Source organism: Pinus tabuliformis, chromosome 7, assembly GCF_031772625.1.
Source record: "Pinus tabuliformis cultivar Carrire ecotype Pingquan chromosome 7, CPIR1, whole genome shotgun sequence".
NCBI lineage: Eukaryota > Viridiplantae > Streptophyta > Pinopsida > Pinales > Pinaceae > Pinus > Pinus tabuliformis.
The window spans coordinates 778,675,191-778,699,309 of NC_142293.1; the positions used below are offsets into that span (position 1 = coordinate 778,675,191).

General features: G+C 34.6%; 1 protein-coding gene across 1 annotated transcript; it reads left to right on the forward strand.

Annotated features, from left to right (window-relative positions):
• The first annotated feature begins 13,417 nt into the window (after positions 1-13,417).
• Positions 13,418-14,647, forward strand: LOC149249894 (uncharacterized). The gene has a single exon (XM_089453511.1). The coding sequence runs from the start codon at positions 13,418-13,420 to the stop codon at positions 14,645-14,647; it is 1,230 nt and encodes a 409-aa protein (XP_089309637.1).
• Positions 14,648-24,119: the final 9,472 nt, after the last annotated feature.

Genomic DNA, 24,119 nt, shown 5'->3' on the forward strand with positions numbered 1-24,119 from the left:
CCTATGTGGTGACCAAATGGCAAATTAGTCATTGGCACATGTCGTGCCAGTGTTTTTCCCACAAAAGGAAAAACAGAACACAATTATATATATATATATAAAGATATATATATAACATAACCATATAATAATAATGGTGTAACATAAAATTCATGGTCGCAATATATCAAACCCACTTTGGAACCATATATTATAACTCCAAATGGTTGGCAGTCAAACTACACAACGAACCGACCAAATATATATATATATATATATATATATATAATATATATATATATATATATATATATATATATATATATATATATATCGAAACATGAAACGGTGGACCAAACCGCATAATTGTTACATTGGTGGGTTTAGGAATGGAACTCCGGGGCAATGTTAAAAACAATGGAACCAACCCCCAACACCGGAAACCTTGTTACCTTTGCCAAAACAATTCATATGTATGGTTTTAAACTATGCAAGAAGGGGGAGAGCGGAGACCGACAGGTCCGACTGCATAGTTAAGCACTGGAACGGTGATCGATCTAGGAGGGCGAAACCCTAACGCATGGTTACAGTAGTGTAACCCTAATGCAAGGGTATCTTTTTTATGCTGAGAAGACTCCCTCGGGGTGTGACTGTCATAAAGGGGGTGACTTTATAGTCATTTTCACGATTTTTCATCAAGAATTGAACCATGTATCCTGTTTCTCCAGCAGAGGTCTACATTTCTAGGCCATCCCCAAAAGTGGCGGTATAAGGTGTCATTTTGTAATTGATTGTAATTTATTCTGGCTTCCATTTAATGAAAGAGGCATCCCAACATTGAGCAGGGCCCGAAGACATAGCCCACATTGGGTGAACTTCGTTATCAAATTGTCTTGTGCCTTGATATCATGGTTGCTTCTTTTTTTTGCTTCTTCCATGTGTTTATGCTACTTGGTTGCATGCTATTTTAAATGAAATTTTGTATGAATTCTCAAAGTAAAGGATCTGTATCAACCACAAAAAAATGAAGCATAGTTGTGGGTGCTTGAACATGGTCTAAAAATTTCCCTGAGAAACAATTATAATCAATTATTGATAGAAGGGGATTTGTTGTAATCATTTCAAACCTAAAGACGTTGCAATGTGGAACAACTCTATCTAAAATCTCAAGTAATTGGTGCCTCAAATCTCACATTTCCAAAGTTGTAACTCTACTCAAAAGGATATATGCTCCCATATTGTACCATATCCATCATTCAAGGAATAATCTTGTGGATATCCTTCCCAATCATGCTCTAGATTCAAATAACTCTTATTTGGATGTGAGATGGCTCCAAGAGGTTACCACTCAATTGAGATCGATATGTCTTTCCATTGTTAACTAGGATCGTTTCCCCATAACAGGTGCTCATACAAGCCATTTGTCTCTGTCATTATGAGATCGTGTGGCTCTGAACGCCATATGACCCATGGCATAAGGCTCCCTACATGATGGTATGCTCGAATTAGTACTAGTGTAATGGCTCACTTCTAGTTCAAGTACATTATTCCTCCCCTAGCTAGTATTCTCATTATGTAATCGATTTATTATATGGAGTGGTTTTCATCAAGGTTGTCCTGGGATGGTGTCATGGTTTGCCTAAACATATTTTTAATCTTGCCTTCAATTATGGTGTAGTGCAATCTTAATCTTTGACTCCTGTCATGATACAATGCATATTCTGGCACTCCATGCCAATGATCCTTATCATATCCTGACTTTTGATGGTTGGCCTATAAATTGCTTTGCATTGGTATACTTTGAACTAGATGGTCTCTTTCACCATCCTCCCTTGGCTTGGCAATTTCTACCTACCCATGCTTGGATGGAAGACCACCAAAGGTCACCTGTTGGCCACAGCCACATCCTGTCACCTTCTCCATGACAACCCATGTAACAGTACGCCAATTATCTGTTGCCTATCTACCCATCTCATTGTCTCTACTACTATCCGAGATCCGCATTCACATGAGCTACCACTAGTTATTCTTGGGCTTGAATTCAATGGTCATTAGTCTGTATTTTGGGCAATGGTTTCTTTTGGTTCGCTATGCATTGCATAGATCCCATGAGACTTCCATCATAGTCATATCCCATGCTGCTTTGGAGGCTCTTAGTAACCACGTTTGGGGGAGAAGCTTTATCTGGGCTTGTTGGACTAGCACTACCATGGTTCACCCTTCACTTTGCATGTTCGAAAAGTTTCACAATGGTTACTCCTTGCTCTCTTCACATGGTTTTCTCGACTGCGATCCATGATGGTAGTTCAACGATGGTCCAGTAGTGGTTCTCAGTCATCAAAATCTAAAGATGAAGAATAATAGTAGGGCTTGGATCTCATGGCATATTCCAAAGACTCTCCAAGTTCTAGGGATCTCCCTTACTATGTCTATTTAGTTAATTTACACTGAAATTTTGTTTTCTCTAGGATAGAATAGTTGTGGAAAATAAAGTTGTCATATGTCTACTCACATGTAGCTGTGTGTTCATTAGAGCCACTTTTTCTTTTTTCTTATCAATATGTTTAGACGAGACAATTATAAGAAACTAAATATGTGCTATTCGGGTGTTTTCTTGATGGGCATACTAGTAGCAAAAATCTCTATGGCTTGTAATGTGTTTCTTCAGTGATAGAAATACAAACTTAACACACAAAAAAATGGATAAACCAATAAAATATATATTCAATTAAAGATAAATAAATATGTTAAAAAGAGTAACTTAAGTGAAATTTGAAATTGAAAAAAACTTAATCTAGGAAAGAACCAATGCATAAGCTCAATCTATTATAAGAGAGATCAAATTTTGGGGTTAAATTTCTAAGGTGCAATTTTTTTAATCATTTAATTCCATAATATTAATTCTTAGTCACATTTCCAGAACTACAATTTGAATTATTTCCAATCTTGTTGTCATAGTTGTATTTCATTCATAAGTGTCCTAAGTGCGACTTAGGAGTAGTCTTCAAGTTCGACTATTTGGAAATTTTTTGGTTTATTTTCCCATCAAATTTGTCTAAAATCTGAAACTTATATATTCTCACACTAAATTGTAAAACACTTTGGCACTAACCACATTATGAGTTATATATTTAGAAAAAATTCCATTAGGGAAATAATTTTATTTAATATTTAATAAATATAAATTAAAATAAACACATATTTAGTTTCTTAAATTTTAAAAATTAATTCTAGATCTTAGTTGGTGTTGTATGGCATATGTTATGTGCATTTCTTGTCCTTAGCTTAGCTATTTCAAGACATGTTATTGGCCCTTTGGTATTTATGAAATAGTTGTTCTACTTGGTGAAATAATGGTAATTGTATGTACGGAGTTACCAATTCCATTGAGTGGAAAATACTTATTTATATTAAAAGAAAAAAAAAACTTTTTATTTAACAAATCTAACGAATCATAAAAGTGCCATTTTAATTAAAAAAATGAGTGTAATTTACTTACTACCCTATGTCTATTTTGAAATAGAGTTACCACATTTCAATTCAATTATTAATAATTATTATATGGATGGTAGAGATTCAATATTTATGGAATATTTTAAAATATCTTATCAGTATACATGAACCAAAGGTTGTGATTTATTTTCAAAGTTATGATTTAGTTAAATTTTATTTTCTTCAGTTAATAATTTATTTTTAGCAATGTGTGATGAAGTGGTTTTATGCTTATTATGGATTGATGCTTATTGATATTTGCTAGTCATTTAATTTATATAGTTGAGCTAGTTCTACTTTTTTATTATTTGTCAAGCACATTTTCTAGTCAATTTTACCCAAAATTTAGTAAACGTTTGTTGGTATTACATGTGTGACCTATATTGCTAGCATATTTGAAGTGTGTAATATGTATAGTCACTGATAAATCCATTTATGCATTCAAAATGTCAAATTAAAAGATTTAAAATTACAATATCACTAATCATTATATCATAAAATTAGTGTAAAAAATTTGCAATTTATAACCAATGAATTATCATAGAAATTAAATTTACACTTTTTATTCAATTTTAAAATAGAAACGTGAACTTTAAAACTAGTGAATTAATAGAGAAATCTTCATTATAAGTTTAATTCAATTTTGAAATAGTAGGTTTTAAACATTTTATTTTTTACTAAGAATTTTTTCGGTGATAATCACATTAGAACTAATTTGTAGACGTCTCAAAACTAATTTGCAAAGGTCTTCCGAACCATCTAGTATAGTTTATCATTAGGGGAATATGAACTACACTAGTTGGTTCGAAAAGGTCTTCTAAACCATCCAGTATAGTTTATTATCAGGGGAATATGAACTACACTAGTTGGTTCAAAAAGCTTCAGCAAATTATCACCTAAAAATTTTCTTAGTAGTCAAGTTATGAATCACAAAAGTCTAAATTGAGATATTTTAGTTTTTAGTTTTTTCCGTATATATTTTGTGATCAATTTTATTCCAAATTGAATTAGAAATTGTTGGAATTGTAAATGAAAGTGTTCCCACGGATTTTTAGGAAACTAAATATATTTATTTATGCATTAAAAGATACATTTGAAATAATGAAGAATTATCATCTCACCAGAAATTCTATAGTCTAATTTTAGTGGAAAAACCAAAACATAGAACATTAGTGGAAGTTTGAGATGATCAATAAGAACTTATCGATGAATTTTAAATTGCATAGCCTAGCTTTTCTACATTTTGGATTTTTTCATTTTAATCTTTGATGAAATTGTGGTGTATTTTCATTCAAAATGCATATAGAGTTCTTTTTTTACCAGAAAATCATAGAAATTTCGGCCATGTTACAACGATCAAACTTCAAGATTTTGGGTGCCCAGAGGTTTTTAATGGTGCTGAATCAATTTCCACCATCGAAAACATGATTCACACACCACTACTACAAGATTTTTTATTTATTATTTTTTGCGTTGATTTTGGCCACTTTTGACCAGGCAATTCCTCTACCTTAGTATCCTTCTTCTATATTTTCTAAATAAAGAAACAATGTCTCCTATAATTAAAAAACGAAACAAAAATAAATATACATGTTTAGTTAGTTATAATTTTAAACACTATAAAAAATCAATAATCCCACTCTCTCTATGCACAGTCAGTTTGTTGTTGATACGATAACCCAGAATAAAGGGAGATAAAGTAATAAAAAGAATATGTTATCTTTTCATTTTGGAATGTGAAAATATGTATAATTCTTATAATTTTTAAGCATATTTTAATACTTGATTCAAATAAAACTATTTAAATATCCATGTTTACTAATTTGATTAATTTATAACGGATGGGTAGCTCAAGTGACAATCGCCATGATAATGAAATATTATATACCAACAGATTCAAGCTTCAAATCCCCAATCACCATGATAATGAAATATTATATACCAACATATTCAAGCTTCAAATCCCCTTCATTGACAGGTGTATATAGAAGGAATAAACCAGAAGGTCTAGTAGTGAGAATTAACCTTGTGGCATGAAACTATGAAACAAGGGTGGCTGATAAATACATGGTGGAGATGGATCTATATTTGTTTAAAATATAACAAATGCATAAATAGATTCAATGCCCAGAAAACCCTTTTGGATGTGAACTTGTTTATAATATATTGAGTGCACAAATATATTTAATGCCCTAATTTTTTTTGGGGCATTGTGTAAAACTTAATATTTCAATAAAATTGTGCCCCATTTCAAACAAAATCAATTAGAAAATATTCTTGAAAACGGTTGAAAATGTAGAATAGTTACACTATGTTTTGAATAGTAAATGTTATGAGAAGAATCAATAAACACATTTTAAAAGCTTGAAATACGTGGATTTTAAATTAGCGAGGTGATTTATCCAAAAGAATTTTGTTGAAATCATAAATCACAGAAGCTTCCAATCTGATATTATATTTTCCAATTAATTTTTTTTAACAATTGATTAAAATAATATGAAAATGACAAATTTGAATGGTTAAAAATGTATAATTAAATTCTCAATAAAATTTCCGCAGTTTTAAATCTATTTATATATTTTAAAATATATTTAAAACCCTGAAAAACAACAATCTCTTTAAAAATTATATTATCAAATTCAATTAAAAATATTTATAGATAGATATATTATCAAATACAAGGGGAAAAAAAGATAAAAAATAGTAATAACTAAACTTCATATTCAAACGAAATTTCATAATGGATGAATAAATTATCCTTCTCCATTATGTAGGGTAACTTTCATTTGAATCTCCAAAAGGCTTCCAAAATTTACAACATGTTGGAAATAATAATCCCAACCACCCCCTTAAACACACTGACAACCATCATCATGTTTGCCTAGTCAACCACTACATGGTTGTGATTTTATTTGCAGACAGAATGATAGAAGTCAACAGAAGTTTTTAGCAGACCATTCCTCAACACATCATAGAGGTTAAAGCATTTAATGAAGTTTAATAAATAGATATGGGAAAACATTCATTCCGCGGGTGTTTCCCACACTCCATAACACTTGCAAGTTCAAAAAATCATTTACTATGTAAAATCGCCCATGTTGGGTATTAAATATTTTCTCTTTGATGTAATTAATGTCAAATTCCTATGTTAGGATAAATATGCAAGTAAAAATCATTTGTAATGTTGGGCATGTTGGGAAAGTTAGAGAGAGAGACTCTTTGAGGTAGTGAGGAGAAAATCGTGGAGGAAATATTGGTGGGCCTGTGAAAACCAATTTTATGGAGTTTTTGTAATGTTGGGCATGTTTGGAAAGTTAGAGAGTGATAGTCTTTGAGGTAGTGAGGAGAAATTCGTGGAGGAAATATTGGCGGGCCTATGAAAACCAATTTTATGGAGTTTTAGAGAAGTTTACTCCACAACCAAGTGAGCGTAAATCGCAGTAAGTTTTTTGTGTTTTTTTCACTTGGAAGTGCAGCCTCCATTTGTCAAGGGAATGTAATTTTTTTATGTTTTGACATATAATATAAAGTGTGGCTAGTTGGGTTATGGCATTAATCCTTCACAAGTAAATTCACGCAACCATCTTTTATTTTACTCTATTTTGTTGTGAGTGAACTTTGTGTTTTAATTAAAGTCCCTGTTCACTTGGAACTGCAACCTCCATTTGTCATGCGAATGTAATTTCTTTATGTTTTGAAATTTAGTATAAAGTGTGGAATTTCCGCAACCCTTTTTTATTTTAATTTGTTTTGCCGTGAGTGAAATTTGTGTTTTAATTAAAGTCCCTATTCACTTGGAACTCCGACCTCCATTTGTCATGCAAATGTAATTTCTTTATGTTTTGAAATATAATATAAAGTGTGGCTAGTTGGCTTATGGCATTAATCCTTCACAAGTAAATTTCCGTAACCCTATTTTATTTTACTCTGTTTTGTCGTAAGTGAACTCTGTGTTTTACTTAAGTCCCTATGTGATTGCATATCTCAGCTTTACTTAAGTCCCTATGTGATTGCATATCTCAGCTGCAACCAAACTCTGTGTTTTAATTAAAGTCCCCCTATTTTATTTTACTCTGTTTTGTCGTAAGTGAACTCTGTGTTTTACTTAAAGTCCCTATGTGATTGCGATATCTCAGCTGCAACCAAACTCTGTGTTTTAATTAAAGTCCCTGTGTGGTTGCGATATCTTAGCTGCAACCAAAGATTTACCTTTTGGCAACTGAAGTTGACCTTGCCTACTGCAGCAACCAATTTTTGAGCTCCTCTCGCCCCTAAAATTTATTTTTCTAGCATGGTATCAGAATAGGTTAAATATTGTTAGTGTAAAAACAAGTGTTTTTACTAGCAAATGGAAATTGTTTTGAGGGAAATTTTTTTTAAGTGTATTTACAAAAAGGTAGAAAGTTTTTATTTCACTGAAATGGCAACATTAAGCACAAGCTTGACCAATCCTCAGATACCTCAATTTCGCAAAAATTATGATTATTGGGCTATTACAATGAAGGCCCTGTTTTCATTTCAAGACGTTTGGGATTTGGTGGAGAATGCTTTTCAAGAACCAACAAATGCAGTAGCATATAATTCCTTGTCTCAAGTAGAAAGAGATTTGTTAAGGGACAACAGGAAGAAGGATTCAAAAGCCCTATTCTATATTTTCCAAGTAGTTCATGAAAGTATTTTCCCAAGGGTTGCAGCAGCAGCGAAGTCCAAGCAAGCATGGGACACCCTCTAGACAAGCTACCAAGGCATGGAAAAAGTCGAGGCAACAAAGCTGCAAATGTTGAGGAGAGATTTTGAAAGACTTTGTATGAAAGATTTGATAATATAGACTCATTTTTTACACATGTAAGTGGGCTAGTTACTCAAATCAGGTCTCATGGTGAGACACTTGAGGAAAGAATAATAGTTGAGAAAGTTTTGAGAAATTTTCCAGTAAGGTTTGAGGCCATTGTTGTGGCCATAGAAGAGACAAAGGATCTCTCATAGTTCTCAGTAGATGAGCTTAATGCATCACTAATTTCTCATGAACATAGACTGAATAAAGAAGCAAGCTCCTCAATGGAGCATGCTTTCAAGACACAAGTATCATTTGGTTAAGGTCGAGCCAGAGGAAGATTGTATACTAGAGGAAGAGGAAGAAGCCCACACAAAGGTGGAAGAAGCATCCCTTCAAGCTCAAGTGGAAGGGGCAGCAATGAAAATCCAAGTCAAGGCACAATCTAGAATCAAGCACAAGGTTAGAGGTATGATAAATCTCAAGTCCAATGTCATTATTTTAAGAAGTATGGCCATTATGCAAATGAATATAGAAAGAAGCAATATGACATTAGTAACAAGCCAAGTGTAAATTTCACAAAAGAAAATCAGAACCATGATAGCATGCTTTTAGCTTGTAATGTAGCACAAGAAAAACAAATTGATATATGGTATCTAGATTCAGGGTGTAGCAACCACATGTCAGGGAACATAGAAATATTTTCAAATCTAGATGAAAGTGTGAAATCTGAAGTGACATTAGGGACTGATAGCAAATTATCTGTCATGGGAAAATGAAGAGTTAATATCCTAACAAAGAAGGGGGGAGAAGAAGTACATCTCAAATGTTTACTTTGTCCTCGGTCTGAAACATAACCTCATAAGCATTAGACAGCTCATGCAAAAGAGCTACAATGTCTTTTTCAAGAATGGTGTATGCACAATATTGGATAGACCTTCAAGAATACAGCTGATTGCAAAGGTTTAGATGACAAACAATAGAATGTTTCCCCTAAAATTAAAATCAGATTTGAAGGAAGAAGGTGCACAAGCACAACTGTCAATGAACTCACAAGAGAATGGAAGAAAAGATGCAGTTGTCACACAAATGAACTATCAAGCAGAGATCAAAGATGAAAACTGGTTATGGCATTTGAGATTTGGACATCTCAACTTTGGAGGTTTGAATTTGTTGCATAGGAAAGGCATGGGGAAGGGTTTGCCACTCATAGAAAAAACGGACAACATATGTGAAGGATGTATCTTGGGCAAGCAACATAGAGAGACATTTCCAGTAGGAAAGTCAATAAGGGCAAAGGCACCTTTGGAGATTGTCCACTCAGATTTACGTGGACCAATGCAGACACCATCAATTGGTGGCAACCACTATGTATTGAAATTCATAGCTGACTACACATAGAAGACATGGGTCTATCTCCTAAAACAGAAAAGTGAAGTGTTTGAGCACTTTCACCAATACAAAGCTCTTATTGAGAAGAAAAGTGGACACTACATCAAAGTGCTCAGGACTGAAAGAAGTGGCGAATATATCTCAAATGATTTCCTTCGATTTTGTAGGGAGCATGGAATTCACAAGAAATTTACAACAAGATATATGCCTTAGCAAAATGGTGTGGCAGAAAGGAAGAATAGAACCATTATGGAGATGGCAAGCAGTATGTTAAAGGCAAAGCATTTTCCAAATGATTATTGGGCTGAAGCTGTCGCTTGTGCAGCATATATCTTGAATAGATTTCCAACCAAAAGCGTCTAGAATGTGGTTCATGAAGAGGCATGGAGTGGAAGGAAGCATAGTGTCACTCACATGAGAGTTTTTGGATGTGTGGCTTATGCACATGTCACGGATGAATTGAGGAAGAAGTTGGACAGCAAGGGGGAGATGTGTATATTTGTTGGGTACAATGATGAATCCAAAGCATACAAACTCTACATTCCATTAACCAAGAAGGTCATAATCAGCAGAGATGTGCAGTTCATAGAAGAGGAAGCATGGGATGGAAGTTTAGAGAAGACAATCAATGTCAAAGCATGTATACCACACGAGGACAAAGAGGAATTAACAGCAGCAAGTAATTCCTCAACAATAACTCCCTCTACTCCTATTCAAGTGTAACAAAGCAGGCAACAAGGAACGCCATCAACAAATAATAGGGCAGCGTCATGTAGTCAAGCAAGTTCCTCTCTAAGCACGGTGCAAAGCGCAACACCAAGTGACATATCAAGCCCATCTTCAGCAAGCACGAGAAGACCAAAATTCAGAAATCTAAATGAAATTTATGAGTAAGATGAGGTTGATAGCAGCGTTGGTCTGAATTCATTATTTACTTTGTTTTCTCATGTAGATGACCCAATCCACTTTGAAGATGCAGTCAAAGAAGAAAAATGGGTGCGATAATGGAGGAAGAAATAGAAGCAATAGAAAAGAATGACACATGGGAGCTAGTGGACTTACCGCAAGGAAAACAAGTCATTGGAGTGATGTGGATCTATAAGACCAAGAGGAATGTCGACGGTAAGATTGAAAGGCATAAAGCAAGGCTAGTTCTCAAAGGATACAAGCAGCAGCATGGAAGAGATTATGAGGAGACGTTCGCACTAGTCGCGAGGACAGAGACAGTGCATACAGTTGTGGCAATTGCCATGCAACATAAATGGAAAGTGTATCAAATGGATGTAAAGTCAACGTTCTTGAATGGAGTGTTGAAAGAGGAAGTGTATGTTTCGCAACCGCCTGGTTATGAGGTAGAAGAAAAAGAAGATAAAGTGTATCGGTTGAGGAAAGATCTTTATGGGCTGAAGCAAGCACCGTGTGCATGGTACAACAGGATAGATGCCTACTTGTTGGACAATGGCTTCGACAAGTGTGACGGTCAACCTACTCTCTACATCAAAGAGAACGATGGTAAGATTCTCATTGTTGTCTTATATGTAGATGATTTAATTTTTACAGGCAGTGATGATTTGCTCATCGCTGATTTCAAACAAGTCATGACGAATGAATTTGAAATGACTGACCTGGGGTTGTTAAGATATTTTTTGGGCATAGAAGTGAAGCAAACAAAAAATATCGTTTTTATTTCTCAAGCAAAGTATGTAGAAGACATTTTGGAGAGGTTTAAAATGCAGAATAACTAGCCCGCACCAACTCCAATTATCATGGGGTTGAAGTTGAGCAAAGAAGATTGTAGCAGCAATGTCAATCCAACATTATACAAAAGTATGATAGGCAGCTTGATGTATTTGACTGCCACTAGGCCGAATATAATGTATGCAGTGAGTTTGGTGTCAAGGTTCATGGAGACACCCAAGGAGACACATTGGCAAGCAATGAAAAGGATTCTAAGGTATGTCAATGGGACAAAGCAGTATGGAGTTTTGTACACTGCAACAGATGATTTCAGGTTGGTTGGTTACACTGACAGTGATTGGGCAAGAAGTGTTGATGACAAAAAGAGCACGTCGGGTTATGTTTTTCATTTGGGCTCTGGAGCCATTTCATGGGCCTCCAAGAAGTAACCAATAATGTCACTGTCAACAACAGAAGTTGAATATGTCGCCGCAATAGCACTAGTGTGTCAGGCAGTTTGGATGAGACAGATGTTGATGGATCTTCACCGCGACCAAGAGGGAGTGACAACTACTTTCTGTGATAACACATCCACAATTGCATTGTCAAAGAATTTGGTCTTTCACAAGGGGACCAATCATATTGATGCTAAATATAATTTTATTAGAGAGTTAATTAACAACAATGAAATTGTGTTGCAACACTGCACGTCACAGGAACAGTTTGCTGATATTTTTTCACACGAACAGTCTGGTGATATTTTCACAAAGCCATTGGCACATGAAAATTTTGTTTATCTCAAAGATTGTTTGGGAATTGTTAATGGCAACAGTTGCGATTAAGGGGGAGTGTTAGAAATGATAACCCCAACCACCGGCTTAAACACACTGACAACCATCATGTTTGCCGAGTGAACCACTACACGGTTGTGATTTTGTTTGCAGGCAGAAGACAGAAGTCAACAGAAATTCAGAGCTACAACACATCATAGATGTTAAAGCATTTATTTAAGTTTAATAAATAGATATGGGCAAACATTCATTCTAACACTGTTGCCCACACTCCACAACACCTAAAGTTCAGAAAATCATTTACTATGTAAAATCGCCCATGTTCCGTATTAATATTTTCTCCGTGATGTAATTAATGTCAAACTCGTATGTTACGATAAATATGCAAGTGAAAGTGATTTGTAATGTTGGGCATGTTGGGTAAGTTATAGAGTGAGTCTTTGAAGTAGTGAGGAGAAAATCGTGGAGGAAATATTGGTGAGCGCGGAAAAACTAGTTTTACCAAGTTTTACAGAAGTTTACTCTGCAACTCAGTGAGCACAAATCCTAGTAAGTTTGTTGTGTTTTTTCACTTGGAACTGAAACCTCCATTTGTCATGCGAATGTAATTTCTTTATGTTTTGACATATAATATAAAGTGTAGCTAGTTGTGTTATGGCATTAATCTTTCACAAGTAAATTTCCGCAACCCTCTTTTACCGTCACTGAACTTTGTGTTTTAATTAAAGTCCCTGTGTGGTTGCGCGCAACAAAAAAATTCACCTTTCCAAAAGTGAAGTTGATCTTTCCTACTTTACCACAACCAATTTCTGAGCTCCTCAACCCCTTAAAATTTATTTTTCTAACACTACACACCCTCAAAACTATATTAACCTTTCCACAACTGAAGTTGATACCGCAACCAATTTCTGAGCTCCTCTGCCCCTTAAAATTTATTTTTCTAACACTACACACCCTCAAAACTATATTAAAAAACAAAGTCGCATGAATAACGTTAAATTTGAGGCCTCGAATGAAAAATAAAGCAACGTAGGGTTGAAGCTTCTCAATCGAGCCAAGCACTTAGCCGTTCTTGTTCGTATTTTAACGTAAACGACCATTCAATAGATGCCTACACAATAATTGGCGGAAAGTGCGAAGATGCCTACACAATCATTGGCGGAAAGTGCGAAGTGGTTACGTATTTCAATCAAGGTATAACTCCTTCCATATATCAAACTTAGAGCGCAAAGGTAGTTACCCTGCATTAGAGTTTCAGTATAGGCATCTCAATTTCATCTGATATGTGTGTTTCAGTGTATAGAAACTAGAAATGGCGCGGAAAAGAGTTACTAGCAGTTTCAGTAGCGGAAAGGGGACTGGGACTCTGCGGATGCACAAGCGAAGGGCGAATGACCAGCAGAAACGGCGACAACTAGCTCTCAAACGCCAAAACGATCACAGGGAAGATTTTCGGGTGGCTGCGCGCCATGTGGCCTCCAACTTTCTGTATTCCTCTTCCTTTCAAGGGAAGCCCGGAGAGGAAGTGGACTTTGCCCAGGGGCTGGGAAAAATGAGAGGCCTCAGGGCTCGAAACTGGTTCTCCCACCGCTTCATGCTGCCCGAATTTATGACTGAAATCCCGCCACGCCTCGACAAGGAATGGTATGTGATGCCCTTGCCGGCAGGTGAGAGGTGCTGCGCGGTCTCTTTCAACGGGACAACGGTGACCCGAGTCCAGCGCAGCGGCTCCGTTCTCCACCGCTTCAACTCCCCTCTTCCCAGCGGAAACCCTAGCAACCACCAGCCCCACCTCTGCTGCGTCCTCGACTGCATATACCACGAACCGAACCGAACCTATTACGTTCTCGATATCATGTGCTGGAAAACTTTCTCATTATTGAGATCCACCACAGAGGTTCGATTCAGGTGGCTTTATTCCAAAGTTCGCCCCCTGTTAATGGCCAGTGGGGGCGGGGGAGCCATCTCTCACAATACCTTCCGTTTCACAGTGCTGCCCATTCATGTCTGTGACCGAAAGGGCTTGCAGGCCGCTTATGATGCCCCGACGCAAAACCCCTCTTCCCTATCGCCGTTTGTAGTAAGGGGTGGCCTGTTATTTGTGAACAGGTATTCACACTATGTGAACGACATAACGCCTCTGAGCGTCCTATGGATGGACCACAAGTGTAGCCATCGTGTTGTTGAACTGATTCACACCTCCGGCGACCAGCGCATTCTGCTGCAATTGCAAGATGACGGGACGCTGTGGAGTGGAGATGATCCCCCGGTTGTCTGCGGGAGCCTGTCCCCCCGTTTTCTTCGCAAGTTCAGGAAGTTTCTGCGGGCAAGTACTGGGTTCCTGTTGCTCGAATTCTGCATCCCTGATGACCAGGAGCTGCGTATTGTGGACGGTAAACCGTTTCTTTGTGAAGAGCAATTCAAACGTGTTGTGCAGTATCGGGGTGAGCCACTCCGCGCTGATAACTGCGCAAAAATATTGTTTCAGCATCAAACTCGGAATATCAGCTTCCAACGGCTCTTGTCTTCTTTATCATCCTAGACAGCATAAGGCAGATGGATGCAAATGGTTGCTGCTCTGCAGCAAGTAGGCTAGTCAAAAACTGGCCACATAGTTATTTTGTTACTATTTAATATGTGCATCCACTGTGAAAAGTTCTTTACTTTGAAGAGTTATATGAGAATGTTTCTGATAGTATGATTTATGGCTGAGAGTACCTGCCTGCCTTGAGGTTTTAAGATTTAAAGATATTTTTCAGTCTAGGCAATTAATTTTTCAGTCAAAATTGAACAGAATGTTTATTTGTGGTTGACCATTATTGAATTACTGGTTTTAAGATTTAAAGATCGATTTATATGAATTATTGATTTTAAAATTTAAAGATATTTTTCAGTCAAAATTGAACAGAATGTTTATTTGTGGTTGAGCATTATTGAGGTTGTTTATTTGTCATTGAGCATTATTGAGGTTATAATGGTAGAGGTTTGAATGGGCCTATAAGAGTTTGAAATTTTGCAAACACTGTAGACATTTTGATAAGAGGTTTGAATGGGCCTATAACATGCCAGTTTAAAATTTTGAAATTTTGAAAATTTCCAAATAATGTAGACGTTTGGATATTTTCTATAATCTAATATGAGGAAGATGTGTCTTAAATAGACACTAGTTATATTCTCGGGATTGCTGATTTTCCAAATATTCTGTAATGAAACAGACATAGGCGCTGCCCATGTCCATCTGACTGCCTAATATTCTATAAATCAGCAATCCATGTCCATCTGACTGCCTAATATTCTATAAATCAGCAATCGGAATAAAAATGACCCTTATATTCTCTCTCACATATATATGATATATATGCCTATTATATTCTCTCTCACATATATATGATATATGAGAAACTGAATTAAAAAAAATAACATCTGATTCTTTTGCAATAAAGCACAGTGTAACTAAATAAAGCGGTCTAACTATTTGACATTTTGATTATTTTGCAAGAATTTGACAGAGATTTTTTTTACTCAATCCAATGAGAGGGAGATATGTAATTCCTATAGTGTTGTACTTTGAGTCAACACATATCCATTTTAAAGTAAAACATCAATAATTTCACTATCATTGTGCTCCTTTTGTTTATTCTTTCATTTTTTTTTTGTAACCTTGGTGGAACTACATATTCATCATATCCAATATATTGCTCCAAATCACATAGACATGGGCGGAAGTAAAACATCAATAATTTCACTATCATTGTGCTCCCTTTGTTTGTTCTTTCATTTTTTTTTGTAACCTTGGTGGAACTACATATTCATTATATCCAATATATTACCCCAAATCAAATAGACATGGGCGGGGTCAAATAATTGACAGAGCCTATGTCCATCTAGCTGTATCAGGAATCAAAATAAGGATGCCCATGTCCATCTAATTGTCTAATATTTGGTGAATCATGAATCGAAATAAGGGTGCCCATGTCCATCTAATTGCCTAATATTCAGATCAGCAATCGAAATAAGGATGTCCATTATATTGTCTCTCACATATATATGATATATGAGAAACTAAATTAAAAAAAAAATTAACACTTAATTTTTTTGGAATAAAGCACAATGTAACTATTTTGTATAAAGCACAAGGATGCCCATTATATTCTCTCTCACATATATATGATATATGAGAAACTAAATAAAATTAACATTTATTTTTTTTTGGAATAAAGCACAATGTAACTATTTTGAATAAAGCACAGTCTAGCTATTTTACATTTTGATTTTTTTGCAAGATTTTGACAACTTTTTTTTGCTATCCCTACCCATATATTCTACAATCCAATGATAGGGAGATATGTAATTCCTATAGTGTTGGACTTTGAGTTGACACATATCCATTTTAAAGTAAAACATCAATAATCTCACTATCATTGTGCTCTTTTTTTTGCTATCCCTACCCATATATTCTACAATCCAATGATAGGGAGATATGTAATTCCTATAGTGTTGGACTTTGAGTTGACACATATCCATTTTAAAGTAAAACATCAATAATCTTACTATCATTGTGCTCCCTTTGTCTGTTCTTTCATCTTTTTCTGTAACCTTGGTGGAACTACATATTCATCATGTCCAATATATCACCCCAACCAGTGAATTCACATTAGAGTGTGTTAAAGGAGCACCTGATCATGTCTATCCAACACCCCTAGATGATTTTTTTTACTTAAGATATTTAAATATTTTAAGACAATAATTAAAAAGCTTGTTTAAATATCCATATAACTCACTTATTTGAATATCAATTTTATATTGGGAAAAAAAACAGAGTATACACTTAATATTGATTATAATAAAAAGAATTCAATATAAAAAAATGGAACATTTACTTTTTACCAAAAATAACAAGAGCCATAGGAATTGCGTCCATTTAATTTATTTGGTTGAAATGATATATCTATAGTTGAATTGAGGCTTCTGAGGCTTCTATGATCCATAATAGTTGAAAGAATAACTTCCGCTTAAATCACATGAAGACAAACATTTGTCGACGCGTTTCGAACCAACTAGTGTGGTTCATCGTCAGGACAAGTTGAAGAAACAGATCGAGCTTAGCATGATAAATAGTTTGAGCAGAGTCTCCAACGGCTAAATAGACTAACGACTAATTTTGACCTACGGCTAAATAGACTAACCACTAATTTTGACATTATTATTTTTGTTATTATTTATCTTAATATTATTTATGGAAATAAGTTAAATTAGGTAAAAATACATAACTAAATTAATATTAATGGTTGGTTTAAAAATAAATTTAATTATTTATTTAAATTAACTAATTATATATATATATATATATATATATATATATATATATATATATATATATATATAAGTTATAATATTAGGTTAATAAGATAAAGATTAGGATTAATAAGTAAAATAATTTCAATGGTTGGTTAAAAGAAATAAAATAAAATAAATAAATAAATAAATAATAATAATAATAATTTATTTATTTATTTAAATTAATTCGTAATTTTATATATATATATATATATATATATATATATATATATATATATATATATATATATTTAGTTAAAATTAAAATTATAATATTAGGTTGTTAAGTGATGAGTAACTTAATGGTTAGTTTATTTTTAATTATTATTATTTATGGAAATTAGTTAAAAATATATAAAATAATTTTAATGATTGGTTAAAGAAGTAATTTATTTTTATTTAAATTATATATATATAAATATATATATTTTCTAATTAAAGTTATAATATTAGGTTATTAAGATCAAAGTTAAGATTAATAAAATAATTTTAATGGTTAGATTACAAAGATAATTTATTTATTTACTTAAATTATTTAATAATCTATATATATATATTAAATCATAATAATAGGTTGAGTATTTTCATTTATTAATTTAATAATAATTTATAATGGTTAGTTTAAAAAAGTGATTTAATAGTTATTTATTAATAATATATATATATCTATATATATATATCTATATATATATATATCTATATATATATATAGGATAAAATACTATATAAATAAATAGAATAATTCAAAGGCTAGCTTAAGAAGGTAATATATTTATTTAATTAAATTATTTATTAAATATTGTTAATGTTGCATATATACATATATATTCTTAAAAAAAAAAAAAAAGGAGGGGGCAGAAAAACCGACTAAGAAGAGAGTGCTGGAATCCAGCACCTACTGATTTTCCAGCCATCATCTCTATTGAGATTGCTCGGCTTCTTTTCAATCTCAATAGCTTCCCTCAATTTACGATGGTGGAACTGAGCAACTTTGGCAACAACCTTGGCCTCCTCAATACACACTTGATGCTTGGTCTTTTCCACATGCTAACTAATGTTGAAGACTTGGATCTCCCATGTCTCAAGTCGGCCGCATGTTCGCAGATCCTTTGACAGATGGAGCGCCGTGTTTCGCCAATATAGGGGGTCCCACAAGAACAAGGGATCAAGTAGACACCCTTCATGTCTTTAGGGTTAACGGGATCTTTCACCGATCTGAGGGATTTGCGAATGGTGTTGAGGGGCCTAAAGGTTGAGGGAATATCATACCTTTTAAGGATCTGAGCAATCTTGTATGTGGTTCCTTGAACATAGGGAAGATGGACACCTGGACGATGCTCTTTTGGCTCTTTCTTAATTAACGCATTTTTAGAGGCTTTATGGAAAGCCTTCTGACCCAAGCGTCTACTATATCCATTCTCCACAAAGACATTAAGGAGATGGGATCTCTCCTTATCAAAGCTCTCACGATCAGAGATCCTAAGGGCACAAGTAGCGAGGGTGTTAAGAACACTAAACTTTTGAGCAGGGAAGTGATGGGAATCAGCATGAAGATACTGCTCAGTATGCGTTTTCTTTTGGAACACAGAGTGGGAGAGAAAGCCATCTTTATTCCGAGATATAAGAATATCCAAGAAAGGGAGGCAACCATTGACCTCTTTTTCCATGGTGAACTTAATGGCAGGGGACCGGCTGTTGAGGTGATTAAAGAAACGATCCAACTCCTCCGGGCCATGGGGCCAGATGACATTAGTGTCATCCACATACCTTTTCCAAAGCTTAGGAAGAAGATTAGATGAGGATAAAGCTTTGGCTTCGAAATCTTCCATAAAAAGATTCGCAGCAATAGGGGAAAGAGGGGAACCCATGGCAACACCACAAGTCTGCTCAAAGAATTCACCCTCGAAACAGAAGAATGTGGAAGTGAGACAGATCTCCACCAGATGCACGGTATCGGGATCTGTTAGGCGATAGATCACTTCCAAGGCCTCCTTTATAGGAATGCAAGTATAAAGGGAGACCACATCAAAGCTGACGAGAATGTCCTCTGGGCTAAGCTTAATATCCTTAAGCTCATTAATGAAGGATGCAGAGTCTTTCACGAAGGACTTAGTGCGACCAACCAAGGGCTAAAGTTTAAAGGCAAGGAACTTAGCCAGAAGATAGGTTGGACCGCCAATGGTGTTGACGATAGGCCTCAGAGGGGCCCCTTCCTTGTGAATCTTCAGTAACCCATAGATCCTAGGAGCAATGGGACTACTTTCAATGAGCTTGTGGCACAGGGAACTCACTGAATTATTAGATTTAATGGCGAGAGCCACTGTCCTAGAAATCTTCTTTAGAGGGTTCTTGGACAGTTTTTTATAACTGCCACTATTGTGGAGATGATCTAGCATCTTCCTCCGGTAATCATCCTTGTTAAGGATGACCGTAGCTCCTCCTTTGTCTGCCTTCAGAACGACAATATCTTCGTTCTGATTTAAGGATTTAAGGATTTTATTTTTATTTTTATTTTTATTTTTATTTTTATTTTTATTTTTTTATTTTTATTTTATTTATTTATTTATTTATTTTATTTATTTATTTTATTTATTTTTTATTTATTTTTAACTAACCATTGAAATTATTTTACTTATTAATCCTAATCTTTATCTTATTAACCTAATATTATAACTTTAATTAATATATATATATATATATATATATATATATATATATATATATATATATATATATATATATAATATTATAACTTTAATTAATATATATATATATATATATATATATATATATATATATATATATATATATATATATATATAATTAATTAATTTAAATAAATAATTAAATTTCTTTTTAAACCAACCATTAATATTAATTTAGTTATGTATTTTTACCTAATTTAACTTATTTCCATAAATAATATTAAGATAAATAATAATAATAATAATAATAATAATAATAATAATTAGACCTCGGTCCTAAGGTCAAAATTAATCGTTAGTCTATTTAGCCATTGGAGACTCTGCTCAGACTATTTATCATGCTAAGCTGGATCTATTTCTTCAACTTGTCCTGACGATGAACCACACTAGTTGGTTCGAAACGCGTCGACAAATGTTTTTCTTCATGTGATTTACGCCGAAGTTATTCTTTCAATGATATATCTATATATATATTTGAAATAAAAAAAAATTCATTGAAATAATATATATCTAAAATTTCAATAAGTGCCACCATTAATCACTTTTAGGGCTTAAATGCTCTTAGATCACAATGTCTTACTCCAATTAATCAAATTAATTAACTTTTTTATAAAACACCAAAATCAACCAATATTAAAAATTTATATTCCAAAATTAATTATGATATACTTTAACTAATAAAAAGTTAATAAATTAATTAATAATAAACACAATAACAAATAATTTTTTTTTTTTAATTTAAAATAAATGAAATATTAGTTGAATTTTGAATTCTATGTGAATTTCCATATACCAAGGACCAATACAAGTGAAGCATGCTAATCTGGATTAGAAGACTATAACTAGATCTGCAGCCATTGAGAACCCACAAAACTACTTTTGAAGATAATGAGAACATCAATGAAGATGACAATAATTCTAGTTTGACTTGGCATAAATGTTGGCCCTCTTCATTTTGTTGGATGAGGAGGCCTATATAGTCAACCTTAGCTTTGTGATGTTGCAAATGGTGTAAATTTATTTCTTATCAATAATATAATATAAAAATGCATTTTCTCAAACAAGAGAAAAAAAATAATAAGTCATAATGCTTACCAGTGGTGCTCGCTTTCCTAGATGTACTAACTATATTATGGAAACCCCTACCATAGGAATGAATTGGATTTTAAGGAGTTGGTTTCCCAGATGTACTAACTATATTATGGAAACCCCTACCATAGGAATGAATTAGATTTTAAGGAGTTGGTTGTGCCACTGAAGCATTGTACAAGTTTTCATTTACTACCTAGCAAATGATGAGAAGAAAAAGTTTAGACCAATCAACATCTGTAACACTAATTTAGACCTCTTTTGCTGAAGGAGAGTATAAAAATAAATTTCTTAACAAAACCAGATCACATTTTCCTGGACTCATATTTAGATATTAGTAGATGAAAAAAAAATATGTTTCTCACTCAGAACTTCAACCTGGGGCAACCCTTGCATTTGATGATGATTCATATAATCTTTATAATGACCCATCACATATGAATTATGCATATGGTCTTCCAAATTAGTAGAGCCTAAAGTTGAGGTTGAGACTAACCTAGGCTGAGTTGTTCCAGGTAAGCCAGACATTGGAAGAGTTAATAAAAGAAACTCTAATACTTGTAATCTTGGTCCAGGAATCCTGGACATTGGAAGGCTTGGTCCAGGAAATCCAAACAAGGGCAATGCAACTCGGCAATGAATTGTGGAACCGGGAAGTTCTTATACATGAATGGAAGGCAATGATATAACAGGTCGACCTGAACTAGTAGTGATCTTAACTTAAACAAGAACGCAACATAATACATATATAACCATAAATATAGAGATGCAGCAGAAATAACAATTCATTTCATTAATATCAAAGAACTCAAATATGCTTACATACATGATGGAAATAAACTAGCTTGGGCAATGGAAGCTTATCTCTGAGAAGATATGTGGAGGCTACATGCCTCTAAATTATGTTGTAATGAGGCTCGAAGGCATATTTATTATTGAAAACCCTAAACATCAAAAAACCTAACCCTAGGAGATGAAGCACCAAAATTATGGGCCTCGTTGGGGTAAATTGGTACATCAAATTCCTCGGGTCATACCTTTGGCATATGATCTCCTTTTGATCCATACGATACATCATTAGAAATATCTACTTGAGGACTATAACTTTCGACTACAAATGTTAATCAAAGTCCCATGTTAGCACATTTTTCTAAAAAAAGTTGTTTAGGGCCTTAAAACGGCTCCGAAAGTTCAGGACTAGAAAAACTTCTAAAAATAGTAAACTGTGCTACGACTAAGGAAACTGAAAATCTAAAAGAAATAATGGTGGGGATCAAAGTGGAGTAGGTGGGTGGCCACCAATATCCACCTGGATCAGTCCTCCCCCCCTTAGGAAGAAATGGTCTCCATTGCATTGAGTGCCTCCATCAGATGGGGAGACTTCTGCTGAGCTTGGTCCCTATTGAGCCACTTACCTTGGTGTAGGAGTTGGCCAGTTACGACAACCCAATATAGTTGAATATTCTACTGGCGATTGTTCTTGATATATGTGTCCATGATCCGATTGGTTGTGGCTTATTCCATGCAGTTTGCATTTAACTCTCTTGGTGTGAGTTGTTCTACAATGTCTGACATGTCCAGTAATGGCGGAAATTATGGTCGAATGCAGTCCACATTGAACACTAGGTGCAGGCCAAGGAATGGGGGAATGTTGAGCTCAAAACCATTGTCTCCCACAACGTTGGTAATGGTGTAAGGCTGATATCGGAGTGGTTTGAGCTTCCGATGGTCTTCGGTAAGATGTTCTTTCTGCAAATGCCACCAAAATTTATCGTCCACTTGAAACTTGTGTGGCACCTGATGTTGATCATGTCGTTGTTTTTAATTAGCATTGGCTTTGTCCAATATGTCTTGGACCTGTTGGCGGATGTGCTCAATGCGCTCAATGAAGTTGTTTTCCATGTTAGCTTTGGACTGGACATACGTCGAAGCTGCCTGAGTAGCTACAAATGGTATGGCCACATCATTGGACATAGTAGCTAGAATCCCAAACACACCAAAAAGAGGCAGTGGCTAGTTAAGCTATGGAGAGCTCTGTTGTAGCTATGTTGGACAAAGGGGATTCTTTCATCCCATGTGTGTGGACACTTCGAGTTGTACATGCGCAAAATGTGTACGATCATCCTATTGACAACCTTTGTTTGGCCATCAATTTGGGAGTCTAAAGTTGTGGACTTAGTGAGCTTGGTATCCAACATTAACTAGAGACTTGACCAAAATGTACTTAGGAACCTGTTGTTTTGATCTGAGATAATGGACTGTGAGATCCAAAAGTGCAACCACACTCATTCAAAGAAGAACTTAGCAATGGACTCTATTGTGATACTCTTCTTGAAGGTTTCCAGAATGGTCATCTTAGAGAATCTTTCGACGACCAAAAAAACATAGTTGTTTACATGCTTAGTAGAAGGAAAGGCCAATATGCAGTCCATGGAGATGGATTGCTAACGTTGACTAGGATTAAGCAGAGGAGTATATAGACCTTGATTTTTTATGGTTGGTTTGGCAATGACACAAGTAGTGTAGGATGTGATATACTTCCCAACAGAATGTCGAATGTTTGGCCACTAAAAATACTTTTGCAACATTTCCACTATTTTTTGTACCGAGAAATGTCCAACGACCTGACTATAGTGTGCCTCTCAAATCATCTTGGCATGCTCGCTTGAAGGAACACAGAGGTGTCCCAGGGGGCATAATAGTGAATTGTGGAGGTGAAAATTTGAAACTTACTTGCCTTCCAGGACTGTGTGGTACGAGATGTCAATTCCTAGATCACTCTTGTAAAGATGTGGCCACCCTGAAGTCCCTTTCCCACAAGATTCAAGCACAATGGTTAGCGCCATGACTGGAAGTTGGTTGAGGCAGTATGTAACATTGTTG